Here is a 25,833-nt window from a genome sequence, read left to right on the forward strand (position 1 = left end):
TTGAAGCTGGTGACTCGCTCCACCTCAGTCCCGTTGATGAGGATGGGGGTGTGTGCGCCAGCTTTAGACTTCCTGAAGTCCACAATGAGTTCTTTGGTCTTCTTGGTGTTGAGAGCCAGGTTATTGTTGTTGCACCACACTGTTAGGTGCTGGACCTCCTCCCTGTAGGCCGACTCATCGTTGTTGCTGATGAGACCGATCACCGTTGTGTCGTCTGCAAACTTAACAATGGTGTTTGAGCCATGTACAGGTGTGCAGTCGTAGGTGAAGAGGGAGTAAAGGAGGGGGCTCAGCACACAGCCTTGTGGAATGCCGGTGTTCAGGGTGAGGGTTGCGGAGGTGTGGTTGTGAAGCCTAACAGACTGCGGCCTGTTGGTCAGGAAGTCTAGAATCCAGTTGCAGAGGGAGGGGTTGATGCCCAGTTGCCTGAGTTTGGAGATCAGTTTGGAGGGGATGATGGTGTTGAATGCTGAGCTGAAGTCAATAAACAGCATTCTCACATAAGAGTTAGTCTTGTCGAGGTGGGACAGGGCGGAGTGAAGTGCCGTTGAAATGGCATCCTCTGATACCATACATGTCGTTAACCCTCCATTTTGGCATACCTGCTATCCAACTGTTTAGTTTAGTTTGTCAAGCTGTGATCGGGATGTAAAGTTTAAATTATTGTTTAGGCTAAATGTTATACAGTATAGCAGTCACCACATAAATAATTCAGTTTTTCAATGTAGATTAAATATATGGAGCAAAGACGGCTCCCGCCAGCCCCATGCAACGTTATTTTTCGTGGTTATACCGTATACCCGGGTAAAATTTGAAGGCGGTATAACGGTATGAAAAAATGTATACCACCCAACCCTACACTCTTACTCTTTCTTTATCTCTCTCTCTCTCTCTCTCTCTCTCTCTCTCTCTCACTCTCACTCTCACTCTCACACACACACACACACACACACAGTGTAATTGGAATCCAGAGAGCAGCTTTAACTGTAAGTCTGCTGTGTGCTCACCCCTCCTCTGCCTCTCTCCATCGCTTCCCCTGTGTCGGCTGTTGCTGTCTCTCTTGTCTGATCTCTTCTGTTGCTGTCAGTTAATATTCTATGTTGCTGTCTCTACCTTTTTAATAGTAATTTCACAGGCTCTTTCACCTCACCTGCAAATTCTTTATAAATCATGTTTAACTTTTTTACTGTCTGTATTTCACCTGAAATTGTGCACCTAATTTGTGCATTAAATAAAACAGTTTTGATATTAGGTGACGTACATAAATAGGGCTATCATGTTAAGGTTAGCTGGCTAGCCAATAACTCAGTAGCAGCTAACGTACTACATACTGTAGGTGTGTAACATTTACGGCACATAACTTTTGTTTACTTCTCTATTGTGTGTGGGTAACTGAAATACATGTCACTTGTGTCACAATTTGATGATGCAGCGGGGCATTTGGAACGAAATAAAAATCTCCCTACATAGTTCCCTGGGCAGATTCACCCTGTGTCAGGACTATCCAAATGAATTGGAACACAGCCTCTGTGTCTTGTCCATTGTTGTCTCAGGTTCCTGTTTGTTACTGTCTACTTTGTCTATCTGTTCTTCTGGTGTATCTCTTCATTATCTACTCTTCTGTTGCTCTTTATGGACCATCAAAAAGGTTCAGGGCTGGACAAAAAAACATCTAGTGACGGCACTGCGCACATGACAAAATATGTTAGTCTATCTATATGTTAAAATATATGTTGTTGTTTTTTTTAAGGAGAGTGACTGCTACGCACAGTCTGACAAGGTCCTCTGCCCTCGTGAATAATTGCCTATATGCATTATCAAAAACATTTGACACAATTTAAAATATCTTCCCACTTACTTGCACTTCGTTATCCAGCTACTTTCACTCATTGATATTACAAAATATGAAACCTATCACTAACAAACCTCTCCTAGTTTCTGGGGTGGGCACACGGAATTGCTTTCGGGGGACAATGGCTACCATTGGATTTCAAACCACGCAACCATCTAATTATAAAAAAAAATCTTTGATCTAACTGATCTGATCATCCACACACACGGTTCACTTTCATAGCAGCCACATACGCTACAGCATCAACACTTTGCTTGTTGTAATTCCTTCTGTCATTCACACGCTCTCTTCCTCTCAAATTTTCCCTTTGGTTGGGAACTTCAGTGCACAACAGCTCTCTGTAACTAGGTACAAAAACCTCTCCAAGCCAAACCTTCATACCATAACTGCTACACAAAATACGTCATCGTCACCATATTAGCGATAGTTAAGAAACTAGAACTAAGGCACGTAACCTACAATTCCAATCAGTGTTTACAATTACGGAAAGCAACAACGAAAGCAGTTACACCGGTGGGCCCCGGTGACGATACATTAATAACAAGTTGCCATGTTGGATAGCTTACATAAAAAGCATTCCTCTCCGAGTCAGGTTGTTGAGTAGGCTAAATTAAGTGAAAGATTGGTTGCTTGCATTAGAACTAAAAAAATAATATGAAAATAGCTAGCTCTCTCTCGTTCTGCTCCTTCTCCTTTATTTTTGAAGAAACTAATTTCTTAAAAACTGTTCAACCTTTGTCTTTCTCTCTCTCTCTCTTTCAGTCAACTACTCACCACACTTTGTGCACTGCAGTGCTGTAGCTTATGCTTCCAGTAGCCTACTTCATTCTCTGATCCTTTGATTTGATGGACAACATGTTAGTTCATACTGCAAGAGCTCTGATAGGTTGGAGGACATCGGAAATTACTCTGTAAGTCTATGGAAGGGGGTGAGAACCACAAGCCTCCTAGGTTTTGTATTGAATTGAATGTAGCCACAGGAGGACGGAAAATAGCTTTCCTCAGGCTACACCATGGAGCCACCCTAGAGGGTGCTGTTGTGTCTGCTGTAAACCTTCATTGCAAAACAGTGGGTTCTAGTCAGGTATTTGGTGACTAATAATATATAATATAGTTTTATCTAAAAAGGATAACTTTTTTAAATGTTTCACTAGTTTTTATTGTGCTATAGCTGGTTAACATGTTTCGGAGGGCGGTAATGTTTGTTGGCAATATAGAGGACGCAAGAGTCTTGTGTGAGGTTGTGAGCGAGGAAGCAATAATGATTTGTGGCAGCGTCACACCGATTACATTTGCTCTAAGGGCAAATAGATTTCTCTCGACATTTGCCAACCTTTCTGTATTGAACCCTTTCTTAGGCCACCTGAATTTTTTACTTTTCAAATGCCTGGTTCTCAGAATGAACAGGGTGATTTTCAAGCGGGAGTAAGCAGATACGCAAGCGTAATCTGAGGTCTTGGCAAATTTTCAAAAGTGACGATATGGTGCGCAAGTACCTCTGTACTACTCCAGCACCTGGCACGCAGAGGGTGTGTCATCTTCACAAAATATGCAAATACAATTTGTGCACCTCCCGCCTCAATTTTCAAAAAGACGTATGCACATACACCCCTGGAAATGTTGTTCCAGGGTAGGATGTGGCGCACCATACACCAAAATGGCATTTCAATTATCCCCAGACAATGATGCTACCCAGAAAATAGAATATATAGGACTTGTTACAGTTTTGTAGATGCTTTAGATGCTACCAATGAGTAGTGTCAAGTATCAAGAAAATAGATGTGATTTTGCAATCACAGCCATTCTGGATTTAGCATTGGGGATTGGGACCAGAGCTTTTCCAATGCTTAGCATTCCATTGACGACCGTCTCAATCAACTGCTTGATTTTGTTATCTACAGCATTATGTTTTATAGCAATCTTTGATGCAGTAAAATTAGCTTTTGGTTTTTAGACAGTTGGCAAAGGAGCACAGGAGGAATGGTTTGGACTCATCACTGGTGTGCTGAGTAAATGGTGAAGGTTCATCTTAAAAACTAAATAACATATCAAGCCTATAATCAACTAAAGGGTCCAAACCATATGATGTTAAATGAAAATAACAAACATATTATAGGTGGCTCTTATTATTTATCTGGATTTTGAGTGACCCCTCCATACCCAGGCCATCGCTGCCCACTTGGTTCACGAGTTGTAAATCCTTTCCCTCGCATTGGTTCAGTGTTTCACTCTCCTCCGGTCCCGCTTTCATGGAGCGTATTGAATATTTATTTTTAGCTCTTCATTTTGAATCAGCAACCTTTATTTTTTATTTGTTCATAGGCTCATAGGAGATAACAATTATTGAGTTGGTGACTCTTTCCCAGATTTTCTCTTTTGATGACACACTAATTTTCCTACTTTGAGGTCAATCTTTCGTTACAATTGTTCAGTCTAGCAATTGCGTGATTTCATTTGAGGTTACGTTTTCTGACGTGGCTTTCCCCCTTCCAAGTGACAGTAAAATGATTTGAGTGAGGTGCACCGGTTATTTTCTTTTGCCTTCACCTCCGCACACAAATGCAGCATAGAAAGATCTTTGAAAATAGCTTCTCAATACATAGGTGGGAGCAGGAAAATGCACGTATGTCAGCTTTTAAGTTTCTTTGAAAATCACCCTGTAAATGTTTAGCTAGGCTATATTTATTCGTTACCAAACTTTCATCAAAGCCAATAAGGAAAAATACAAAAAAAAACTAACGTCCTTTAGGAATTGAATGAGTTGAATCATTTTTAATGACTAAAATGGTGATTAAACCATGGCAGGCTGGGAAAAAATCAGTCACAAGAAAAGAAAGAAAGCTTTATTGCAGTATATTGTATCCCTCACAGTAATGAGCACATTGTTACGTGACTCCTGGGGCAAGGATCATGACAGGAGGACGGGAAATGCATGTTCTGCCACATTAACATATCTGTCAAACTAAATTGTTATAACCAGTCAACATAGAACATGTTTAATACTGTAGTGAGCCATGCCCATGGTAGACAGTGGTGTTGGTGTTGACCAAAAATAACAAGTCTGAACAGTTGGATTACAAATTGTGAAATGAAATGTTTCATGGTATTGGTCTTAATAAAGGTTCAGAGCATTTCACATTGTTTATTGGCACTGTCAAACATTATAGATTGTGCTGTTCAGTCACTGTGGATCACTCTCCTCCTAAATTGTGCCTCCAAATCACCTATCCCTGAACATTGGTGTTTATTAGCAAGGGCTATAGGACATTTGTATTAGATTGTCAATGAAGGGAAGGCATCCAATATTGTAATTACATGCTAACTCTTGTCAGAGAGCCATTCGTTTTCTAAACAAGTTGTGAGAGAAGGGTTGACAATTAGTTTGTCTTTAATGTGTGAATCAGTCACATAGATAGCTTTTTACTTGTGTGAAGCTGTTTGGTTTGTCTGCTCTTACAATTTTTTGTCCTGTGTCTTTACTAGGAGGCTTCTTGAGTCATCTCTAATGTCACTGTCTCGATATGACATATCTGGCTCCCGAGACCATCCCATTTATCCAGATCCTGCCAGGTGAGTGGCTTGGCATCTGCTTTAGGCTATAGATATACTGCAAATTGATGTTGAACGAAAGCAAAGTTACAAGTTATGTGATTCATGATTTACAAATGTGATTCAAGAATATTTTCACTGATTTCCACTGCTGGCAGTCAAACACATCGATGCAACACTAACTCTTAACAGCTTCAGACATGACAGCAAATACACATAGCAGTCTCATGTGGTGTAGGATATAATCTGCTTGTGTTCTGCCCAGGCAATGTAGTGTAAAACAAACAAAATACAAGTATTGGGACAGTGAAGCATTTGTTCTTCTTTTGGCTCTATACTTCAGAAGTTTGGATTTTAAATAAAACAATTACTATGAGATGAAATAGGGGGACTATGTATAAAAAGTGTTGTCATTTCTAAATGGTGAAACCAATATATACACAAATACCATAAAATTCAAGCTGAGAATATATACTTTATCCTCATAGTAATTGCTTGATTTCAAATCCAAACATTTGCAGTGTATAGCCAAAAGAAGAAATGCTTCACTGTCCCAATATTTACGGAGGGCACTGTATACCAGTACATTAGTATATAATTGTGAACATTGGTTGCTTGCATTAAGTACTGTTGAAGGTCACTGCCTTTAACAACAGTGTTTCCACCATGTTGGGAGAGCCAGTATAACAGGTGTTTTCGATAGACCTATACTTACACATGCGTGAACAACAGTCCTTTGAGATGGTGTTATCACTGCCATACATGGAATGGTGAATGGTTATATTTAGAAGAGTAAATAACTCTTTTTACCTGGAGAGTCACTTTAGTACACCATCTCTACACCGCAGGCCTACACCTATGTTTCATGAACTTATGATGGAGTTTTTGAAGTTATTACCACTGTATGTGTTTCTTGTATTTTCTACTTGGTTGACAAGGCATTGGTGAAGAGTGTTGAATTACATGGGATATGGTGTGTCTGGAGGCTCTTGTTAGTGCCTGTGGGATCAACTGCCAACAGAGCCCCATCAGTGGCAACCTTGTGATGTCCAAGGTGGAGCCTAGTCCTTTCACATTGGTTATACCAAGGGACAGCACTGTCCTGCTCAGTAACAAAGGTGCAATATTGGAAATCAACACCAGGCCCTGGAGTGTATCATTAGTTGATGGTACAGTACTTTTGGGAGAGAGTGGTCAATTAAATTTACTTCTCACATTCTGTCGTCTGTTGTGTTGACTTGTTAACTTCCAGTACCCTCTATGGCAGTGTGGATGACACCCACTCTCTCGGTCATGATTCTTTATTCTCTCCCTTTCTTGATAAGACTGAATATGCTGCTTGGGTGCAATGATTTCCTATGTTTAAATCTTTATGTAGTCATAGAACTTTCACTCTTGTCCACAGCCTTTTGTTTAACACCAACTCTAGTTCTTCATCCAGTGAAGATCTTCAAAGATGGACGTGTAAGGTAGAGGAAGTGTTACAAACATCTCCAATATAAGCTTTGGTCATGAAAATAGCCTTCCATGCAGGCGACTCTCCTTAACAATGCATGCACACTGCTATATCTAGCTACCTCTAGAGGTAAAACTGAACCTGCTCCAAGAAATTATCCTTTACATGGATCCTTTTCTGGCCAGTTGCAAGAAAGGCCTTTCCAGGGAAGTACAATGAAAATTACTTCAATTTAACCTTGTGAGAATAGAAGTTAATACCAGGACCATATAGACTCATCATTCATCATTTGCCAGTTGGGCTGCCTAGGAAGAGCTACGTAACAAGGAGATAGTGCCCAAACTCAGATAAATGCTGTTAACCTGTTTCAGAGCTGGACAGTCTCTTTGATGGCCTTTGCTCTCGAGCAGACCTTATAGACATTCATGGACACTACAGTTCTCTTCTCACCTCTAGATGATTGTGGGTGTTGGTTCCTCCAGAGAAAAGATATTGTGTCCTGAAGTCGAACCTACTTTCCTCATAGGGGTCATTTTACCCATGTCACACTAGATTAGTTCATAAAGCTTCAGAGGAATGTGACAAACTAATTTGTGGAGTCAATTGAGACCCAGTTTTTTACTTGCTAGGAGTTGATTTTTTTTCTCCACACTACTCATTTCCAATCAAGCATTCATATTGTAATCCAATTGCCAACCCTCTGGCATGTTGGTTACAGGATTGAATATCATTGAAATAACTTTTGGATTAATTTCGCTCCACATGTTTTTTCCCTAACCCATTTGATAATTCAAAGAATTATCCAGACATATAAACACATTTATGATACAGCAGGATATCACTCCAAGGAACCAGATCCAAATACCAAACCAAATCCTTTGTATTGAGCCCTGGTAATAAGCTCAATGTGAAGGCTTTTATTACTGGGTTGTGTGCACAATTTCACTGATGATAATTGTGTTGATGGAGGATGAAGAAATATATTTTTGGTCATATCAGATGTCCTTTTGGATGGACTTTGTCTGTTTATGGATTGTCTACATTAGCTGCCCCAGACCCCAGAGGAGAGGGTTGTCTGTCAGTCACTGCTGTCAGCAGCTCAAACGTACAACCAATGTGGTCTTAAATCACTGGGTGTTAACTGACCATTTATTCAGAGCTCTGTCTACATGGGGAGTATTCTGTTTTATTGCTGCCCTCTCCATGCAGGTTAAGCGCTCCGGTACTCCTGTGCAGCTTCAAGGCTTATCCACCAGGATCACTCAGTACTTGATCCACGTTGTACTATGGCCCAGAGAGCTGAGCCATGAAAGAGCCAGGGATGTTGCCTTTGCTTTTCAAGAAGCCTGCTCTACCTTTACCAGATGTGGGGTTCAATTTAATACGGTGTGAAGAGTGTATGTCTTCAGGTTTTCCTGGCATTTGCTCTGTTTTCACGGGCCAGTGCTCTTTAGTTATCTGATCACAATGTACTTAGTGTGTATCCTCACTGTGTTCTCAGGTTATCTCCTGCTGCATATTACGCCCAGAGAATGATTCAGTACTTATCTCGGCGGGACAGCATCCGTCAGCGCTCCATGCGATACCAGAGCCGGCTGCGGCCTCTTTCCTCCACCTCTGACAGCCCAGGAGGCAATCCATCCCCCACCATTGACAACAATGAGGTGGACTTCGAGGAGTTTGAGTGAGTTGTCTCCTACTAATCCTATGCCTGTTTTGAACTCCCTTGAGTTGATGACACCAGAGCTATTCAACTATATTTTTAAGGGCCAGATTTTGAAAATGTTATTTGCAGTGGGGCCAGACATTTTTTACATGCATGCGCTATTCTTCCCAATAACTGTATACACTTGTAAAACATATACAAATATCTTTAATTAGGCCTAATACAATACATTCCCTTAAATTAAGTATTTATGATTAGGCCTATATAAGTGCATAGTTGTCTTTCTTTTCAATACATTTTTTCTCACTTACATATGAACAAAGCACACATCTTTTTCCGTTCTATTGAGAGAAATGGCAATTCTTTGATTGGACAAGAGCAGAAATGTTCGGTTCATATGAAGTCAGGGCAATTCTCAGGGCAATGATGAAGGTGTTAATTTGTCATGTGTTGAGTGTTTATTTTAATAGTGTTCATGTGAGAGAAGCTGGATTCACACGTGTACGTTGATCCAAACATATTTAGAAGAAAAAATGCCAATCTCGTTTGTGAATTGCTTTCCATTAACATGCTCAGTCCAAAATTCACACAGAGCCTGCCTCAGGTCAGCTGATGTTTGAATGGAGAAGAAGAAGAAGACTTCTTCAATCAATTTTCATCAATTGTAGGAATTTCATATGTGCTGTAAGCTGCAATTGAAGCTGGCCCTTATGTTTTTAATGTTTTTAATCAACGACATCACCTGATTTCCCACCTTGTCATCTGTGATCACTTCCTCACAGTAGCTAACATGCACTCTCTCACTGTCGCCGAGTCTGTAAAAGGCCTCTTCTTTTTTTAGCAAGGATCCATGTTACACGGAGAGTGGCTGCTGTAGCCTTCTCTTGTGCGGAGCAAAATCTAACCATAGTGACTCTTCTCTGCTCATAGGAGGCCGTTAGATTTTCAATTTTGTTTTTGTGAACATCTGAGCCCACTGGAAAAAATTTTAGTGTTTTGTCTGTCTTGAAGTGCCTCCTCAGGTGAAAGTCAATTACCACAGAAACACGCTTGTTACACAGCAAGCACATTGGTTTTCCACTTGCAATTGATATGAACAGATACTTCCCAGTCTATTCACTGCTGAATTGTCAATTTTCATCATTGACCTTTCGTTTCTTGAGTATTGAGAGGGACATTTTCACATTTAGATTCAGATCTCTCCAAATTCAACGTTGAAGACTTGCGTGCGAACGCTGATTGGCTGCAAAATGTTACCTTGGTCATATTGATTGACAGTACTCAATAGGCGGGACAACAGAGAAAAGCTGCTTCTCCTATTGGAGGGCTCATTTTAGGACCAAATATCGGATTTTGTTTTGCAGATGTTTGTTAAAGTTAAAAATTGATCTAAGGACTGGTTTAAATTAATGGTGGGCTGCCAATTGAATAGCCCTAATTTACACATTTTCATAACCAAGCTTAAAATTGTTGACAAGTTTGTGATTTCTACCTCTAAAAATATAAACTGATCTAATAGAATGATTTAGATGATACCATAGCAGAATCCTGGATTCTGTCAGTGGATTAAGTTATTATGTTAGTGCCATAGAGAGTCATTCTAGGCACTGACTGACAGAGATGAAGCCCTGCACTCCCCCGTTTTGATCTGTAATGCATAATGACTAACTAACAAAGGAGCAGAAACCTCTCGAACCAAAATAATTTTTGGTATATTGAAGGCAGGGTGCAGGACTCTCGAAGGTCAAAGTCGTGATGTATTTTTCAAATTGATTTTAGGACTTTCTCTCTCCCACTCATGTGCGCTAATGCTGATAGCCTGTGGTGTGCTTCTGGTGAAAGTGCAGAAGGATGGTGTTGAAGCCAGGGACATTCTCCAGGATCAGTGGTCTAGCACTCATGGATATTATTTATAATTACACTTTCGGTCTAGGTCTTTGTTAGAATGTTTTCCTACTGTATGACTATTAAGAAGCCCTTTCTTGTTTTCTGAACTCAGAATTACACCATTTGTATAATGACATTTCCCCGAGCATTATAATGGTCCAGCTCCATGTTGCTGGCAGTAAGTGGGTCATTGCATGGTGTGGCATCACCTCCAGATCAGTGGGAGACAGACCCTGTGTTCTCTTCAGAGCTGATTAGGCATGTGCTACCACCCTCATATTCATTATATAACCTCTGCTGGGATTTAGGGTGCTATATTGTACCAAAATGTCTCCTTATCTCCCCATGCCAGATTTAGGCTACACCTTGTTGTTATTCTGTAAGATTAGCTTTTTTATTCTGTCACAGTGCACAATTCACAGCTTGTGGATGGCTACTGGTTGTAGATACAGTAAAACACAAGTCTCAACATAGTAGCCAAAACAATCTTCAATTCAAATCCAACACACTACATGTGACAAGCTTCCTGAGACAAGGCTGTGGATGAAACAGGATTATGCTCCCCAGAGAACTGCACAGAATGACAGGGCTTGACTTTTTACAGGGCTTCACAGTCAATGTGCGTTGTAATATTTGCTCTCTCTCTCTCTCTCCCACGTCTGACTTCTCCTTTCTCTTATTTATTTCATTGTCTTTCTCTACACCAGGTCTTCAGCCTTAGAAATTATTTTAGGGAGTTAGAGAGCTATAATTCTCTCTCAAACCATCAGCCTGTTTCATAACAAGCTGATGGGAAAGAGAAGAGAGCAGAGCTTTAATAATGACATTGAGGGGGATAATCGCATTAGCAGCTCCACCTTATATGACACTGTGTCCAGTGTCATCTACAAAATAATGCTTTTTTCCTTCAAAGCAGCAATCACCAGGCCTCTTATTATCTTATTTCTCTTTTCCCAAAGCTAGGACTTGTTGTGAGTTCATTACAATGACTTTTTAAATCTTCACAGGAGTTTTTGTTTGGCTGCCTGGTGTCTGAGGCTGCTTGATGATCACAGGCAGTCCAATGCAGCTCTCTGCCTATGGTCTGGCTCAGTGTATCCCAGTCTTAAGGCAATATTAAGTTTACATCACACTTTCGAGTGAAACAGTGGCCATGTAGTGAGCCCAGATGTGGTGTTTCAGGGTTTGAGATATGAGCGTGTAACTTGGGTTTTAATATTAATCATGCATTGACATCTCTGTCTTTGTCCATCTGACTGACATGTGTTTCTGTCTGCTGTCCTCACAGGGATAACGTTGATCGCACCAGACACAGAGCTCCACGCAATGCTCGAATGTCTGCCCCCTCTCTGGGACGCTTTGTTCCTCGGTGAGTACCCCTAGTTGGCTGGTTATTTTCCATTCCATGGCAATGATTGGCTGGTTTTGTGCCAGTTATATGAACAACTTAACAAAGAGGTACTCAGATCTGGCAACCAGAGAGCCACATTGCAAATGATCATTGACCAAAAGAGACACAAGGTCCCGCTGCCAAACCCCGCCGATGGGATGAATAGCCAGCGCACAAGCAAGAAAGCATTGGACATTTGATTAGCAGTGGACATTTTCATTGATTTATTCATTTTAGTTCAGTTTGGTAGACCAACTGTAGGCAATTTCTTTTCCAACCACCTCTTCACGCCCATAATTTGGGAAACTCTCTTATAGCCTGTCATTTGTCTCATAGGTTGTGTTGTAATTATAGGAATTATTAGTGAAAAAATTGCCAAACCCAAGACTTGTATATTTTAAACCCTGTGAAGAGACGCATTTTAAATTTATTTCGTGGACTGAATTTCGTAGCACTGATTTAACTATATAGAGGGCCACTGTATCAAGAAATATGCAAAAACACATAAAGACAGAAATAGATATACAGTGCCCTCTATACTTATTGGGAAGGTGAAGCATTCTTTGTTCTTTTGGCTCTAATACTCCAAAAGTTTGGATTTGTAATCAAACAATTGCTATGTATAGATTCTCAGGTTTTATTTTTGGGTATTTTTGTACATGTGGTTTCACTACTTAGAACACTTTTTGTACATAGTCCCCCGATTTCAGGCCACCAAATGAATTGGGACAGATATAATATAATGTTGAAGTTAAGCACTGTTCAGTAGGCTATTTGGTTGCAAATTCTTTGCATGCAATAACTGCCTGAAGTCTGCGACCCATTGACCCCACCAGGCTCTGGCTATCTTCTCTGGTGATGCTCTGCCAGGTCTGTACTGCAGCCATCTTTAGTTGTTGTTTGTTTTGAGGTCTTTTTGCCTTAAGTCTCAGCTTCAGCAAATGAAATGCATGTTCAATTGGATTTACATCTGGAGACTGACTTGGCCAGTTAAGAACTTTCCACTTTTTGGCCCTGGCTGCCATTAGCAGTTACATTATCAATGAAGTGAGCCAGTTACATTGACAGCCATACATGCCCAAGCTATAACACCCCCTGCACCATATTTCACAGATGAGGTGGTAGGCTGTGGATCTTGGGCAGTTCCTTTTTTCTCTCCACACTTTCTTCTTGCCATCACTCATCTGTCTACAATACCTTTTTCCAGAACTCTTTTTAGGTACTTTTTAGCAGCTCTAACCTGCCCTCCAAAGGCAAATGCCTGCATCATTTGTGCAGGCATAAGAGAGCTGTCAATATCTATCTCACTCTCTTATGCTTGCACAAATGATGCAACATGAAATAGGAGGACTATGTATAAAATGGTTGTCTTTTTTGTAAACAGTTAAACCAATATTTATATAACCTCAAATAAAAGCTGACAATCTGTATTCTGTACGTATTCAGTGTTTGATTTCAAATCCAAAATTTCGGAGTGTAGAACCAAAATAAGAACAAATGCGTCATTGTCCCAATAATTACGGAGGGCACTGTACATTTTTTTATTTATTTTTTTATTATCTTTTGCATAGACACATTTATTTGAATATGTTTCCCTAAAACAAGAGCAGGGATATAGCACAACTGCACACTGGAAGATCATGAGTATGTGATTGAAACAAGGTTTTTAGGTTTTTATTATGAGCATGTGCTTTCCAGGGCATGCCCATTGTGAATTGTTGCCTGAATCTTTATAACCTGCTCCTTCCCCTCCCTTCCTCCAAGGCGATTTCTTCTGCCTGAGTACCTGCCGTACGCTGGGATCTTCCACCATGAGAGAGGACAGCCTGGCTTGGCAACCCATTCCTCTGTCAACAGGGTCCTAGCAGGTAGGTCAAGTTCCCCCCTCCTGTGGACTGTCATGTCTTCTGCTTTTGGAACTGGGGGCTCAGAGCAGAGCCAGGCAGCATTCTGTTAATGTTTCAGATCACGTTGACGTTTTAGGACCTGGTTGCCCACACAATGTACCATTTCAGCTGGATGAGCAGTTCAGCCACTCCTGATTTGGCCAGTGTTAGTGCAGCAGCGCAGGTAAGTGTTTGCGAAGAGAGGGCCCCAGCGTAATGACTGCCCCTGTGCTCTCCACCCACGCTCTCCCAACACAATCCACATGCTCCAGTGGTATTGATGTGGACGTGCAGATAATGAATTCGTCGACGAGAGTGCTTCAGAACCTCTTTCGTCTGCCTCCCACACTCTCGCAAACATACTGGAACACCCACACCGCTCCCAAAGAGCAAACTTATAAAAAAACGAATTTGATCGGTCATGTAAAAATGTGTATTTCTCTCATGTCCCATCTCAAGCATTCTTATCCATTATTAATGGGTTCTGACTCCTCTTCTGACTCCACTCACCCAGAGGTGATATGAGGAGAATATTTGTTTAGAGCTTATGTCAATCTAAAAAGTTCCCCCATTGTTCTTGTTCTCTGAAAATTACAGACACAGAAGAGAGACCTGCAGTGGAGAGTTATATCTCTTTGTACTGTTTCACTGTCATTTGGCTTTCCTTGCCCACTGACGAAGATGACCTTAAACCCCTTGACAAATACCACATTTTGCTCACCAGATTGGAGTCATGCCCCTATCTGTCATCTCAACTATCCTACACATTTATTACCTTTTTGCAAATAGTGCTTCTTCTTTCCTGCAATCTGCATGAGAACTGCTTACTGTACATTGCCTGTATCTCTGGTGTGTCCAAATAATAGCATTCCAAATAACTTGAATATATGTGCCTATATGTGTCTGCCTGGTTTAAATAGAGTATGTATACAGAGAGATTGCCCAATTATCAGGTTATAGGCCCCTTGAGTCAGGTGAGATGTTTCTCTGCCAATCCCATCTGCTCCCATCCACACAGAGAGCCTTTTATCTCCTACACTGATTACAGTGCCAGTGTTGATGGTTGGTAGTGCCCTTCTTGAAATGCCGTGTGTGTGTGTGTGTGTGTGTGTGTGTGTGTGTGTGTGTGTGTGTGTGTGTGTGTGTGTGTGTGTGTGTGTGTGTGTGTGTGTGTGTGTGTGTGAGCGCACACGCACACGCACAATTTTGGATATAGCACAGCAGCATTACGGTTCACAGTTATGCAGCAGAGCTGAAGATAGATGTGCTCTTCTTTTGTTTTGGATGCTATTGAAATTGACTGACATTGTAAATAGGCTCAGGAGAGGCTTTTGAGAAAGCTTGTATTCTTTTATTGAATCTTCCTGATTTAATCCACCAGTAGAGGACAGTAGTGACCATACAGTTAATGTATATTTGCCCTTATGTAAGAGTAAGAAATGCCAATATTTAATCATTCCAAAAATAAATATGCTGGTACATGTTTATATTACTGGCAATTATAGTTTTTCAATGAACTCCTGGGTTTGGCGTTGTAGGGGTTAACTGCGTGTCATATCACTCAGAGTTGAAGAGGCAGTTGAAGATTGCGGCTATACTGTACAGTGTATGTCCCTTGCCTGCATTCTCATCTCAGTGGCCAATCTGCTTGTGATGCCCAAGGAGAATCACAAAATGAAGAGGCTGACCTGCAATGACATCGCCTTGTCAGCACAGGGGTAAGGAGAGAAGGGGACAGCATGATATTATCTGTTCAGCCTGTGAACCCTGAACCCTCTGCAATTCCCAATCACAGTGAATACGGGTGGTAATGGCTGACCTGAAGTGAAGAGAGACAGGTTAGAGGGGTGCAGGCACAGCACACACTCAAAATAATGTGACACAGAAAGACTATAACGGTTCAGCTTAGCTCCACATTATTACAGTCATGAAATAAATACCAGCAGGGTTCCAACACATCATGGAAATGCAAATTTAAAGATTAGGTCTTCCAGGCCTGGAAAACACATGGAAATGAGGGGGGAAAATGTCCTGTAAAACTTGGAGGGGCATGGAAATAATCGTATAAGATTACACATGCATAGTCTTTACTGTTTTTGTTTGCCATCATAACTTGATCAAATGAGCTGCTGCATCAATTCAAAATGTGTTTTGGCATACCTTGTTTCTGTGTGCGACGGCAGAGTCCAGGGAAGGTCAGTTCAGAAGTGCAGGTTAAAAGCATCAGTCACTGTGTCGCTATTGGTTCTTCAACTTGTTAAACACAGAAACGTTGATGTAGTGAGACAATTTGAGTGGCTACTAAACTAAACTACCTAGGCTACCTAGTCAACTGAAAAGTCAGGTAGCTTATTGGATCAGCGCAACTGCACCCTCTGAGCCACAGTGTTATACCACAACTAGTGAAGCAGGATCAAGGATTGGAGAGAATTATAAAAGTAATTAAAACAGTTTAGTCCATGGCATGAGTGTCAGTGTGTTGTTAAACTACGCCTACATTAACCCTAATTACGTACAGTTTGGTGATTATAGGCCTACTCACATCGTTTTAGAAAATCTCTGTTTCTATTGGTTCTGTTATGTAGCCCATTAGGCCATTACTTATTTTATTATAATTCCTTGAAATGAAATAACTTATGCAGCCTTCACTAAAACAATTCATGGGTAGGTTACTGTGTAGCCAAAGCAAAATAATCAAAAGATACCATGGGAATAAAAAAAACAAAAAACATTAACAATGTTAATTTTATTTGCACAACAGTGCCTATATGTTTACTCAATTAGGTGCAAATTCAACAATTGAACACTTGGTTGATGTGAATCTTGTGTTTGTGAAACTGACTCTCTGCTCTCTCAAAGTGAAATAGGTATCCTTGATACAGTACATGGCAGTAATTGACTCGGCATAGGGGGGGGGGGTGGGCTGTGTTGTGACTTGGTAGTCAGTGAACTGCTGCTTAAAAATTGTTGCTGAAAACTATATGGAATTGCATGAAATGTGCTTACAGAAGACCACATTTTCCTGGCAGAGGACTCCCGACCCTCCACTCATATAATGATTAGGAATATTTGCGCCAATGATTCTGCCATACATTAGTTTTAGCTGAAATTATGCCACTGCAGTGATTCTTCAGTGACTTGAACACAAGCCTATTCGTAAGTATTAGCTAAGGATATTACAGTAGTAAAGAAAAGGGAGGGTCAATATTGCTGTTTGAAAATGGGTTCATTGATTAGGTTTACTAATTGATTAGCACCAACTTGCTCGTGCTGGGGTATAAGGACAGACCGTAGCCTAGAGATATGGAGGAGCTGTTCCCTTAGTTACCCTGTAGGCAAGCACCAGGGTCTGGAATATGATGCACACCACTACTGAAGGCCAGTGGAGAGTGCAGAGGAGAGGTGTGACATGACATGTTCTATACATGATTTATCTACTCAGGCTGTGTGGCAGCAAGCACAGTATTGTATTATGTAGTATGTAGTAATGTAGTATTGATGGTAATTGCTTGAATTTCGCCACTCAGTGAGTAATGTCTCCCTATTATAAATCGGAACATGTCACATTTTCAAGAAAATTATTTCTTGAAAAGAGTGGGAGCCCTGACCAGGTAATCCCTGGCCTGTCTTCTACACACAAGTATTTAAGTAAAGTAACTGCACCTCAGGTAGTGATATCTGTGGCCCTCTATATATGCCTTACTGTTACTTAGATTTGAGTATTCTGAAGGTAGTGCACCATGACTGTGAAGACCTGCATTGCTTTTAGTGCTGCTCCATCACTCCTCTTGCCCTCTGGGCTTTTCTCTTGTGACTGGCCTGGTGGCAGATGTGACAGCCTTTCACCTCTCTATGAATATGAATGTTGGTGGGGGCATCTGTGAACTAAATATCACCCTAGACTCTCCTGGTTTTGTCCCTCAGTTTGCCTGGAGGGTGTTAAAGCATCCCCATCTCCAGCACTGATGACAACCTTACATAAAGCCCCTGCAGCACTCAGCTTTCAGTGCATAACACAGGGCACTTCAAATCTGAACACTGCTATTTCAGTGGCTGCTATTTCAGTGCCTCAGTATGTTGTACAAGGATCCCTTTCTCTGTTGTGTTATTCCTCTTCGATACACCCATGACAAAGTAAGGGTTTCAGTCCCAAACAGGATGTGACATAAAAGGAGCATCTTAAAACTATTACTGAAATGCTTTATTGTGAGTATGAATTTTTTCCAGCTCTGGCACATATAATAACTTACATATTGCATACTTGTTATCCATTGTTCCACTTGATAAGTTGCATAAAACAATATAGATTTGTTGTGTTTGTGCCAGTCCTTGCTCAGCTGCTTTGCAAACTCATGCAAGCTCTCATTGATAAGCAGATCACTGAGCTTACAGGCCTTTGGCCTGTATACGCCATCTAGGATATACTGGATTGATAGACTGTGAAGACATTTGATAGTCAGTTGCTTCATTTTAGTAAGGTGTAATAAAACTGTCTTCTTTTTATCATCTCAGGGTTAGGGTTCTTGTCCTGTGAACATGATAACAAATTTGCTGTTTTTTAATGGTAGGCTATAGGCTTAGTTTGCAACTTGCACAGGATGTGATCACTCGCCATGGCTATTGGAACCTCTTCTGTTTTATGGGATATATTTTTTTTACGGTAATGAAGGGTGTTAGGGGGTAGAGAGGTCTGAGGAGGAAGAGCCCAGGTGTACCCTAAAAACTTAATTCTGTTACATTATTATAACCAATTCGTGCTTATTCATGTTAGACTGTGCTAAAACATTTCCCCCTGTTTCTCTGTGCTGTGAGAGAATGTGTGATCTGCAATTCATGAGCTGCTATAATAACCTTGATTTTTCCAATACACATGTATCTGATAAGGCAAACCATTCTCTTTTCAAACATCCTTCACAGCTCTTCTCACCACCTTGTGGTGGCTTTCAGCAGCACTTCACACCACGTGTACGTTACGGCGGTGTGCAGGGATTAAACCCCTGCCAACTTTAAGCACCCTACCGAAAGGTGAATAGCAGGGATGGGGAGAAAACATATTATAGCAGGTTAAATTTGATTGAGGTATTCTAAACCAACATGGAATATAGCTAGTGCTGATGAGTGAATGATGCTAGTGCAGACTGTTTATGTTTAATCCATAGCTTTTAAATTCATTTTAGCTCTGGGCATGTATCCTCTGAAATGGCAATACAAGTCACTGGAGGCGTCAGGGAAACAGGAAATCTTCGTTCATTAAGGCAGCTAGAAGAGAGACAGTTGGTCCTATTAGCTGTCCCCAGGAAGTTGACCAGTCAGGGGCCTACTTCTCACTTGGGCTTTGACTTAGGGGGCTGCCGCCAACCTGAAAAGATGAGAAACTTCAGCCAAACCTCACGTGTGCAGCCAAGTGGAGAGAGAGGATATGCAAGGTGTGTTGTATTCTGTGACGCTTCAGCTGCCTCTGACACATTGTGAAAGAGAGCCTTGTCAGTCTCTTGTCACCTTGGCCCACTTCTGCTCTCCTCTCACCTCATTTACCTCCTGTCTCTGCCGAGAATCACCTTCACTCCCTTTGTTTGCCTGCGCCTCCCCCCTCCCAACACACACACACCTCACCCCTCTTCTCTCTCCTCCAACGCACCATCGCTGTCTGTCCATTTTATCACTACCCCTACACTCTTCCCTACCCTGACTCTTTTCTTCTCTCTCCCTCCATCCTAAATCCATCTATCTTCCAAAGTAAATCTCTTGAGCTTAACTCAAATAAGGAGCAACTTGCTGACATGAATATAAGAAACTATTTCCCCCCGTGGAGATTTTCCCTTTTGAATCAGTCATGTATTTGTTATTCATTCTCTTGTATCTTTGAGTTGCAGCATCGGCTTCTGTGATGATAACGGGTGGGAGGATTGAATAGATTAATGAAACATAGTATTATTTTCATTACAGTATGTTCTTCTTTGCTACCAACATTTACCTCAGCACCATAACCAAAAGAGTAGTCTCTATGTCAAAGAGACTGCAGGCATCTGTTGAGGAGGAACACTAACAATGCAGGAACAGGTCCCAAACTGATAAGTGTGTGCCGCCTCCTCATATTCAAGCTCTTCCTGTTCCTTACATCCATTGTTATTCTGTTGAAGTTTTTAGTTGGGAATACTCCATGTCTGTGTCCCCTCACCTGAAATGTAGCCCTTTAAGCTCACGACCACCCAGTTGGCCTGGGCTCTTGTCAAAGTCAAGCCAGACCTGACAGTTATCTCCATGTTCCCAACTCTGGAGAAGCTGTTATATGCAACACTTACACTGTGTTAGCCCTCAAGGAACCACTGTGTGCGTCGACTTTCTCCCAAAGGCCAACTAAACACTGAGCCTCAGAACTAAGTTTCCTGTTCAAATGTGTTATAGTCAAGTGTAAACCAAGCTACCTCAGTTTATAGAGAATCTAGGCTAATTTGTGATTTTAATGCAGCCATTTCATATGTATTCGTCCTATAGAATAACACAATAATTGAGTAACAAACAGCGATTCATTATTGTTAATGGTTTTATGTAATGTATCCTCACTATTGAGGACATGCATTCAAATGCCTTGATAGGCCTGACTCAGTGATGCAGTCGTCTCTCTTTATAGATTGAAGGCCAACCTTTTATCTCCTGTTTGTACACCCTGACAGAGGTGTTTCATACTGTGGCAGATAGATACTCAGACAGAAAAGTGTAGTGGTTTTAGTGCGGGGAGAGCCTGCCAACAGCAAGCCTGTCTTTAATAGATGTAACTGTTGAACCCCCTCTTAAAAGACTGGAGTGGATTGTCATGGTGTTGAGCAGAGATCTCTGGAATGGCTGATTGCCTCCCCACTCCTGCTATTTTTCCCTCACTTCCTCTCCTCAGTCCTCCTGTTTGTGCAACTTTCAGTAACAGGAACATGTTTAATGTACTCCCATAGATTTGCTGATTTTGGTAGTGGATGTGAGTCTTACATGAAATATGCATGATACCATCAAGATGTAAACCTCAGACTATGATGTCGGAGGGTCATTGTAACAAAATGATAAGTGTCATGGCCCAACATAACATCTCAGAATATTCTACAGCATGATTTTTATTGTCTTTAACAATGTTTCTGAGAAAACGCTGATTATTCAACCAGAGAGTTCCAGTAAACAGGAAACAGTCTGAAAACATTTGCATATCATGGAAATGCTAGATGGAGTATTCAGAACTTAGAATCTATGAATCCACTTTCCTCTGATCTGATACCAGATTGCACTGCAACTAAATGTTGAGAAGATACTGATGGCCTGCTGGCCGATTGTCACTGCTGAATGCTTGTTATGTGCAGTCACCATAGGAAAGTGGAAGTTTCCAGCTGTCAGCATTAAGCTCAAAACATCAGGGATTTAGTCTCTTTCCGACTTAACTTTTTTACTAATTTTTGTATTGCCTGATGGGCAACAGATTTTTGTGCAGTGTGTCATATCCCAGGAAGCCTACATAACACAACCAGCTGAATTGGATATGCACAGGGCTTGTATAATAACACTTAACACATCCTCAAAATTCAGACGGAGAAGTGTTATTGGGCTATGTATATCATAATCTACTTTTGTAGATTTAAGTTTTCGTCAGGATGCAATAAAGCAATATCGTAAGAGAGGTTACAGAATGTTGTTCATGTAGGCTATTCACAGCTATTGGTAGTGTTGAGACTAGTGATTGAGACCATCAATGTAAGCCATTACTAGATGATGATTTTGTTCTCCTCCCTGGTATTATGAGGGGGGTAAATGAGGACTATTCAGAATGAGCTGTAGGCCTAAATGTTTCTACTGCATGAAGTCACTGGCACTTTCTCACACCCTTATGGTCACAGTCAGCTCTTAACAACTTGCCAGGAAATCCTCCAGGGATATGCATTTGGATTTAATAATACTTTCCTGAGAGCTGTAGTAGGACAGCTGACAACAGCTTTCTCGTTATGAGAGAGAAACTCCATGAAGGAGCTGTCGGTCTTGATTAAGTAGGTGCTACATTTCTGGTTAGTAAAACCAGAGACTGTCCCTTCAGTTCTTGTTTGAGATAAAGTAACCCATTCCTTTCAATAATTCACTCCAGGTATGGATGTGACAGATGATACTCTGCTTGTAGATGATTGGTTAGTTAATTTGGGAAACACAATCATTCTGGCTCAGGACAGACTACGGTAAGTAAAAACACAAGCAGAAGTTGGACACCGAACATTTCCAGCCGCACCTAACCTGCCAAAAAAAGTAAATTCTTCTTTGTTGTTTATTATACTGTACCTTAAAAAGTTGTATTGTAACAGCACTCAAACCTGTGCTGCATTAATCTAAAGTCCAGTCACAGACTCATTTTCAGAGCATGAAACATGTAGATATAGACCTAACTGTTGTTAATGGACAGACACTGTCTTTAGACACATTTGTACATACAGTATTACACTTACTCAAAATCATACACACACAAACATTACTCAGCAGAGCTCAACTACATTGTCCTATTTTAGACTATGCTCCATAATACATCTCTCTTTCTAATCCAGCACTTTATTACATTAGTGTGATCCACTCTCCATTGAGAGTCCTGAGTCCTGACATAGAAAGTCACCTGAATCTACTGTAGCAATCTTGCCCAAGGAAATGTGCCATTCATGTGCAAGATGTGCAGTACTGTAGGAGAGGTCATCTGGCATATGGGAGGTCAACCCATGTGGGCGCAATCAGTGGCCAGTAAAGGACCCATTATTCAGATCATTCAGACCTCCCTATATGAACCAAAACCCAGAGGCCCAGCAGAAGTCAGCCATTCAGACTCCTCAGCAGGTATCAAAATGACTGTGGGAAAAAGGTAGAGAGAAGCTCTCCCTGAGAGTTACACCTCCTTCTGATTTTTAAAGCGCAAATAGCCCCCAGCAGAATACTTGGTAAAGAACTGCCTTCAAGTTCTACCAATGTTTGAAAATGACCCCTTTTTCTGACTAGTCCCTGACTTAGTCAGAACCTTATCAGACCCGGCCTGTAGGGCAAAAGGAGGAAGAAATATACAGTGATTTTGCTTTTGTGTAACACTGTAGTTACAGCACATATGCATGACTGAATATGTCTAGGAAGGTTGATGCTCATATGATGGCAAACTCACTCTAGTGTAGGGCTTATAACTGCTGGTATTGTCATTTTGAATTGCGCTTAAAACTTCAGCCATGTGTATTGCACCTATTTTACTCTCTCACTCTAGTCCCCCTTTACATTCTCTTTGGACACGTCAGTCTTAAAAAAACAACTAAATTTAAACTTTAAATTAAAGTTACTTATAAAGCTGTGTCAATTTATGGCCACCTTATTTCCAGTATAACAGAGGAACAGTAGAGACCCGACAGACAGCATTCATCTGATCATTCAGCAGTCCATCTGATGGCTAGTTATGATTTTCAGACAAGAGTACTTATAAAGAATAATTTTAGGCAAATTGCAACCCTATGCAAGTAAAATGTATGTAACAATTTTTGTTTTTCAACTTTATGGAGATGGTCACCTTTTTTGACTTTCCGAAATGCTGCAGTTTCGCAGCAAACTTGATGTATTCCTGTAAGAAGGAAAACTGCAGCCTTGAAAGAGGTTTAGCCCATTACCATGGTGCAGCCGATAAAAAAAAAAATAAGCACTTAATCCCTTACACTCTGCAGTTTCTGTAATTTTTTGATAAAATTGTGTCATGTAAGCATAGCTAATTATGGCAAACTCAATCTGTATTTAATCTAGTTTGTTTTTTAAACAACTTGAAAGAAGAAGAAACACTTAGTATAAACAGCTATTGTGTTTGTTGTCTTGAGATTAATTTCTATTTATTTTGCAGTCAAGTCAGTACAAGTTGTTTTTGTATGACAAGCCTAAGGCTTTTATCTCTATTCCAAATAACTGTGAGAAAATGATTGGGGTCATTGGCAGTGGCAGTTTACGAGACTGTCCTGTTCAACTTTAGACTCTCAAATGGGGAGATACGTGCACACTCATGTACCCTTAAAGACAGAAAACACATCACAAGTAGGTTAACCCACAGTATTCTTGCATAATTAGTCTGCTTAATTAAATCTGGACTATATTTGACCTATCCAGTACAATTAACTTACACATGCTTACATAATTTTATATGTGAATAAATTGGACAGTTTTTGAGTTTTTTTTTTTTTCCGGATGACATCTTCTGACATGGACATGACATCTAATATACATGGATATGTTTGTTCAGATGTAAAACTAGAGTTGGTAAATTCATTCACACTCATGATTGATTAGGCCTCATTATCAATTGAGATAGGAATGTATTGCTGTATTGTTAATGCATTTTTTACTCATACATTTTACTAACATAATCTAAGAAGGAGATTGGCATTTTGGAGCTGTCTTGAGCCTGATGTTCTTATGAATTATTTTAGACATCGATTTCTCAGGTTAAAGACAAATAATTTGCCGACTTCAACTGCCCCACTTGACCGTTGATAAATGGTTTTAGCATTGTAAAGTGGTTTTCCTGTGGCATTTGTCTGATTTCCATTGGTCTTATGCTGACATTCTAAATCACAAGGAGCCACAAGTGAAGTGCACCTCGTCAGGATTCCATTATTGTCACTCATGTTAATGTACATCCCTTTTAACGTTACACTCCAGGCAATCAAAATACCAGTGGTTGGATGATGAGCAAGCATCAAGCATAATGGGCATCATGATGCATTTCTTTCCTGGACTATGTTGTTAACTTGAATGTCATGAATATGAGGGGATGAGAATGCCATGTGCATTATCAGAGTACCATTATACAGTAGAAACATTGGGTGGTTTCATGTTAGATGACTGCTCAACAAAGTCAAATATTTTCATAACCTATTTAATATGAATGATAATACAGTTTTGTTTCTTCTTACATTTCTAGTCCACGCCACTGCTGACCGGTGAGATGAATCTTCTACATGATGAGAATCTCTGTTTTCTCTCTCCTAGGTGCGGTTATTGGGGACGGTCAATCGGCTGTGGCCAGCAACATCGCCAACACCACCTACCGCCTCCAGTGGTGGGACTTCACCAAGTTTGACCTACCAGAAATCAGCAATTGTAAGTTGTCCACTGTATGGGGTGATGGGAAGAATGGAGGGGGGGGGGTTAATGGTCTCCCCTCTAATCTCAGTCAGATCTTTCACACTCTTATTGCAGGCATTGTTTCATGTCCAACCACAACACTGACCTGTACTGTTCTATAATGCTGTTTAGTCTCTATCTTGACCTATGTGTCTTAATGGGCCAGCTCATGTCCCAATACTTTCCCTGCAGTGCCATGCTGCTGAGTGCCTTCTACTTTTGTCCCATGCCTAATGTACCCGATGCTATATAAGTCTCTGCCATTCTCTTTATCATCAGGCTCATATTGAGAGGCATGTCCTGCTTATGTAGCTGTGCTTCAGGCCAGGTTTTTCCAGACCACCTCACAGGGTAGGGAGCAGAGCGCTATTACGCAGACCCTTGTGCTACTCCTCTGAACATCCTGTAGCAGATTAACCTGCTGAGTGATTCCACTCCAATACATCTAGCGGCCAAACCCAGCTTCATTTTCTTTAAACCTATTGTAGGCTATAGGAAAGATGCATTTAAGAAATGAGTATGAGGGTTTCGTTGACAAACTGTTTTTTTAATGGCTTTTGAGGCATGAAACGATTTTACATTAGTCGGTTTGTTCTTATTTTTAGGAGGGCTAGTAGTCAATGTATTCCTAGTGGTTCAGTGCTCCCATTTCTACAGTTCAGACCCTCCCACCTTGTGACTCACTTACTCACTCCCCCCAGCAAAGTGGTTTTAACTCCACTGTGTGGGCAGGCTGTTAGATGGCTTGTCAACTGTTTCATTATCGATTCAGATCATGGGTAAACAAAGACATATCCACCCTATTTCATCTCTGTTTCATCATTACATCAGCCATTGTTGTTTGAGTATTTTGGGCCTGTTTTAGAAACATTTTCCATAGAATTTACCCCCCACTCATGTATTGACACTATCCAATGAACAAAAAATACGATCAAAAGAGGTCAAAGCTTGTACTCTTGATCATTCGCTCCTGAAATACAAATTAGATAGATAGAA

General features: G+C 40.8%; 1 protein-coding gene across 5 annotated transcripts in view; it reads left to right on the forward strand.

Moving 5' to 3' along the window:
- The window catches only part of LOC310801031 (muscarinic acetylcholine receptor M4-like), a gene marked incomplete at both ends in the record, with an annotated part of 96,216 nt that overhangs the window by 8,526 nt on the left and 61,857 nt on the right, over positions 1-25,833 (forward strand). For 2 of the 5 annotated variants that reach the window (XM_083664972.1, XM_083664973.1), the window contains 5 exons: positions 5,336-5,422; positions 8,359-8,541; positions 11,699-11,779; positions 13,565-13,668; positions 24,703-24,813. In XM_083664972.1, the coding sequence (XP_083521098.1) occupies positions 5,336-5,422; positions 8,359-8,541; positions 11,699-11,779; positions 13,565-13,668; positions 24,703-24,813 (566 nt within the window). The remainder of the gene's footprint in view (positions 1-5,335; positions 5,423-8,358; positions 8,542-11,698; positions 11,780-13,564; positions 13,669-24,702; positions 24,814-25,833) is intronic. The other 3 variants (XM_083664974.1, XM_083664976.1, XM_083664971.1) reach the window with 2 other exon arrangements.

Source organism: Argentina silus (genome assembly GCF_951799395.1).
Source record: "Argentina silus genome assembly, chromosome: 2".
NCBI classification, from domain to species: Eukaryota; Metazoa; Chordata; class Actinopteri; order Argentiniformes; family Argentinidae; genus Argentina; species Argentina silus.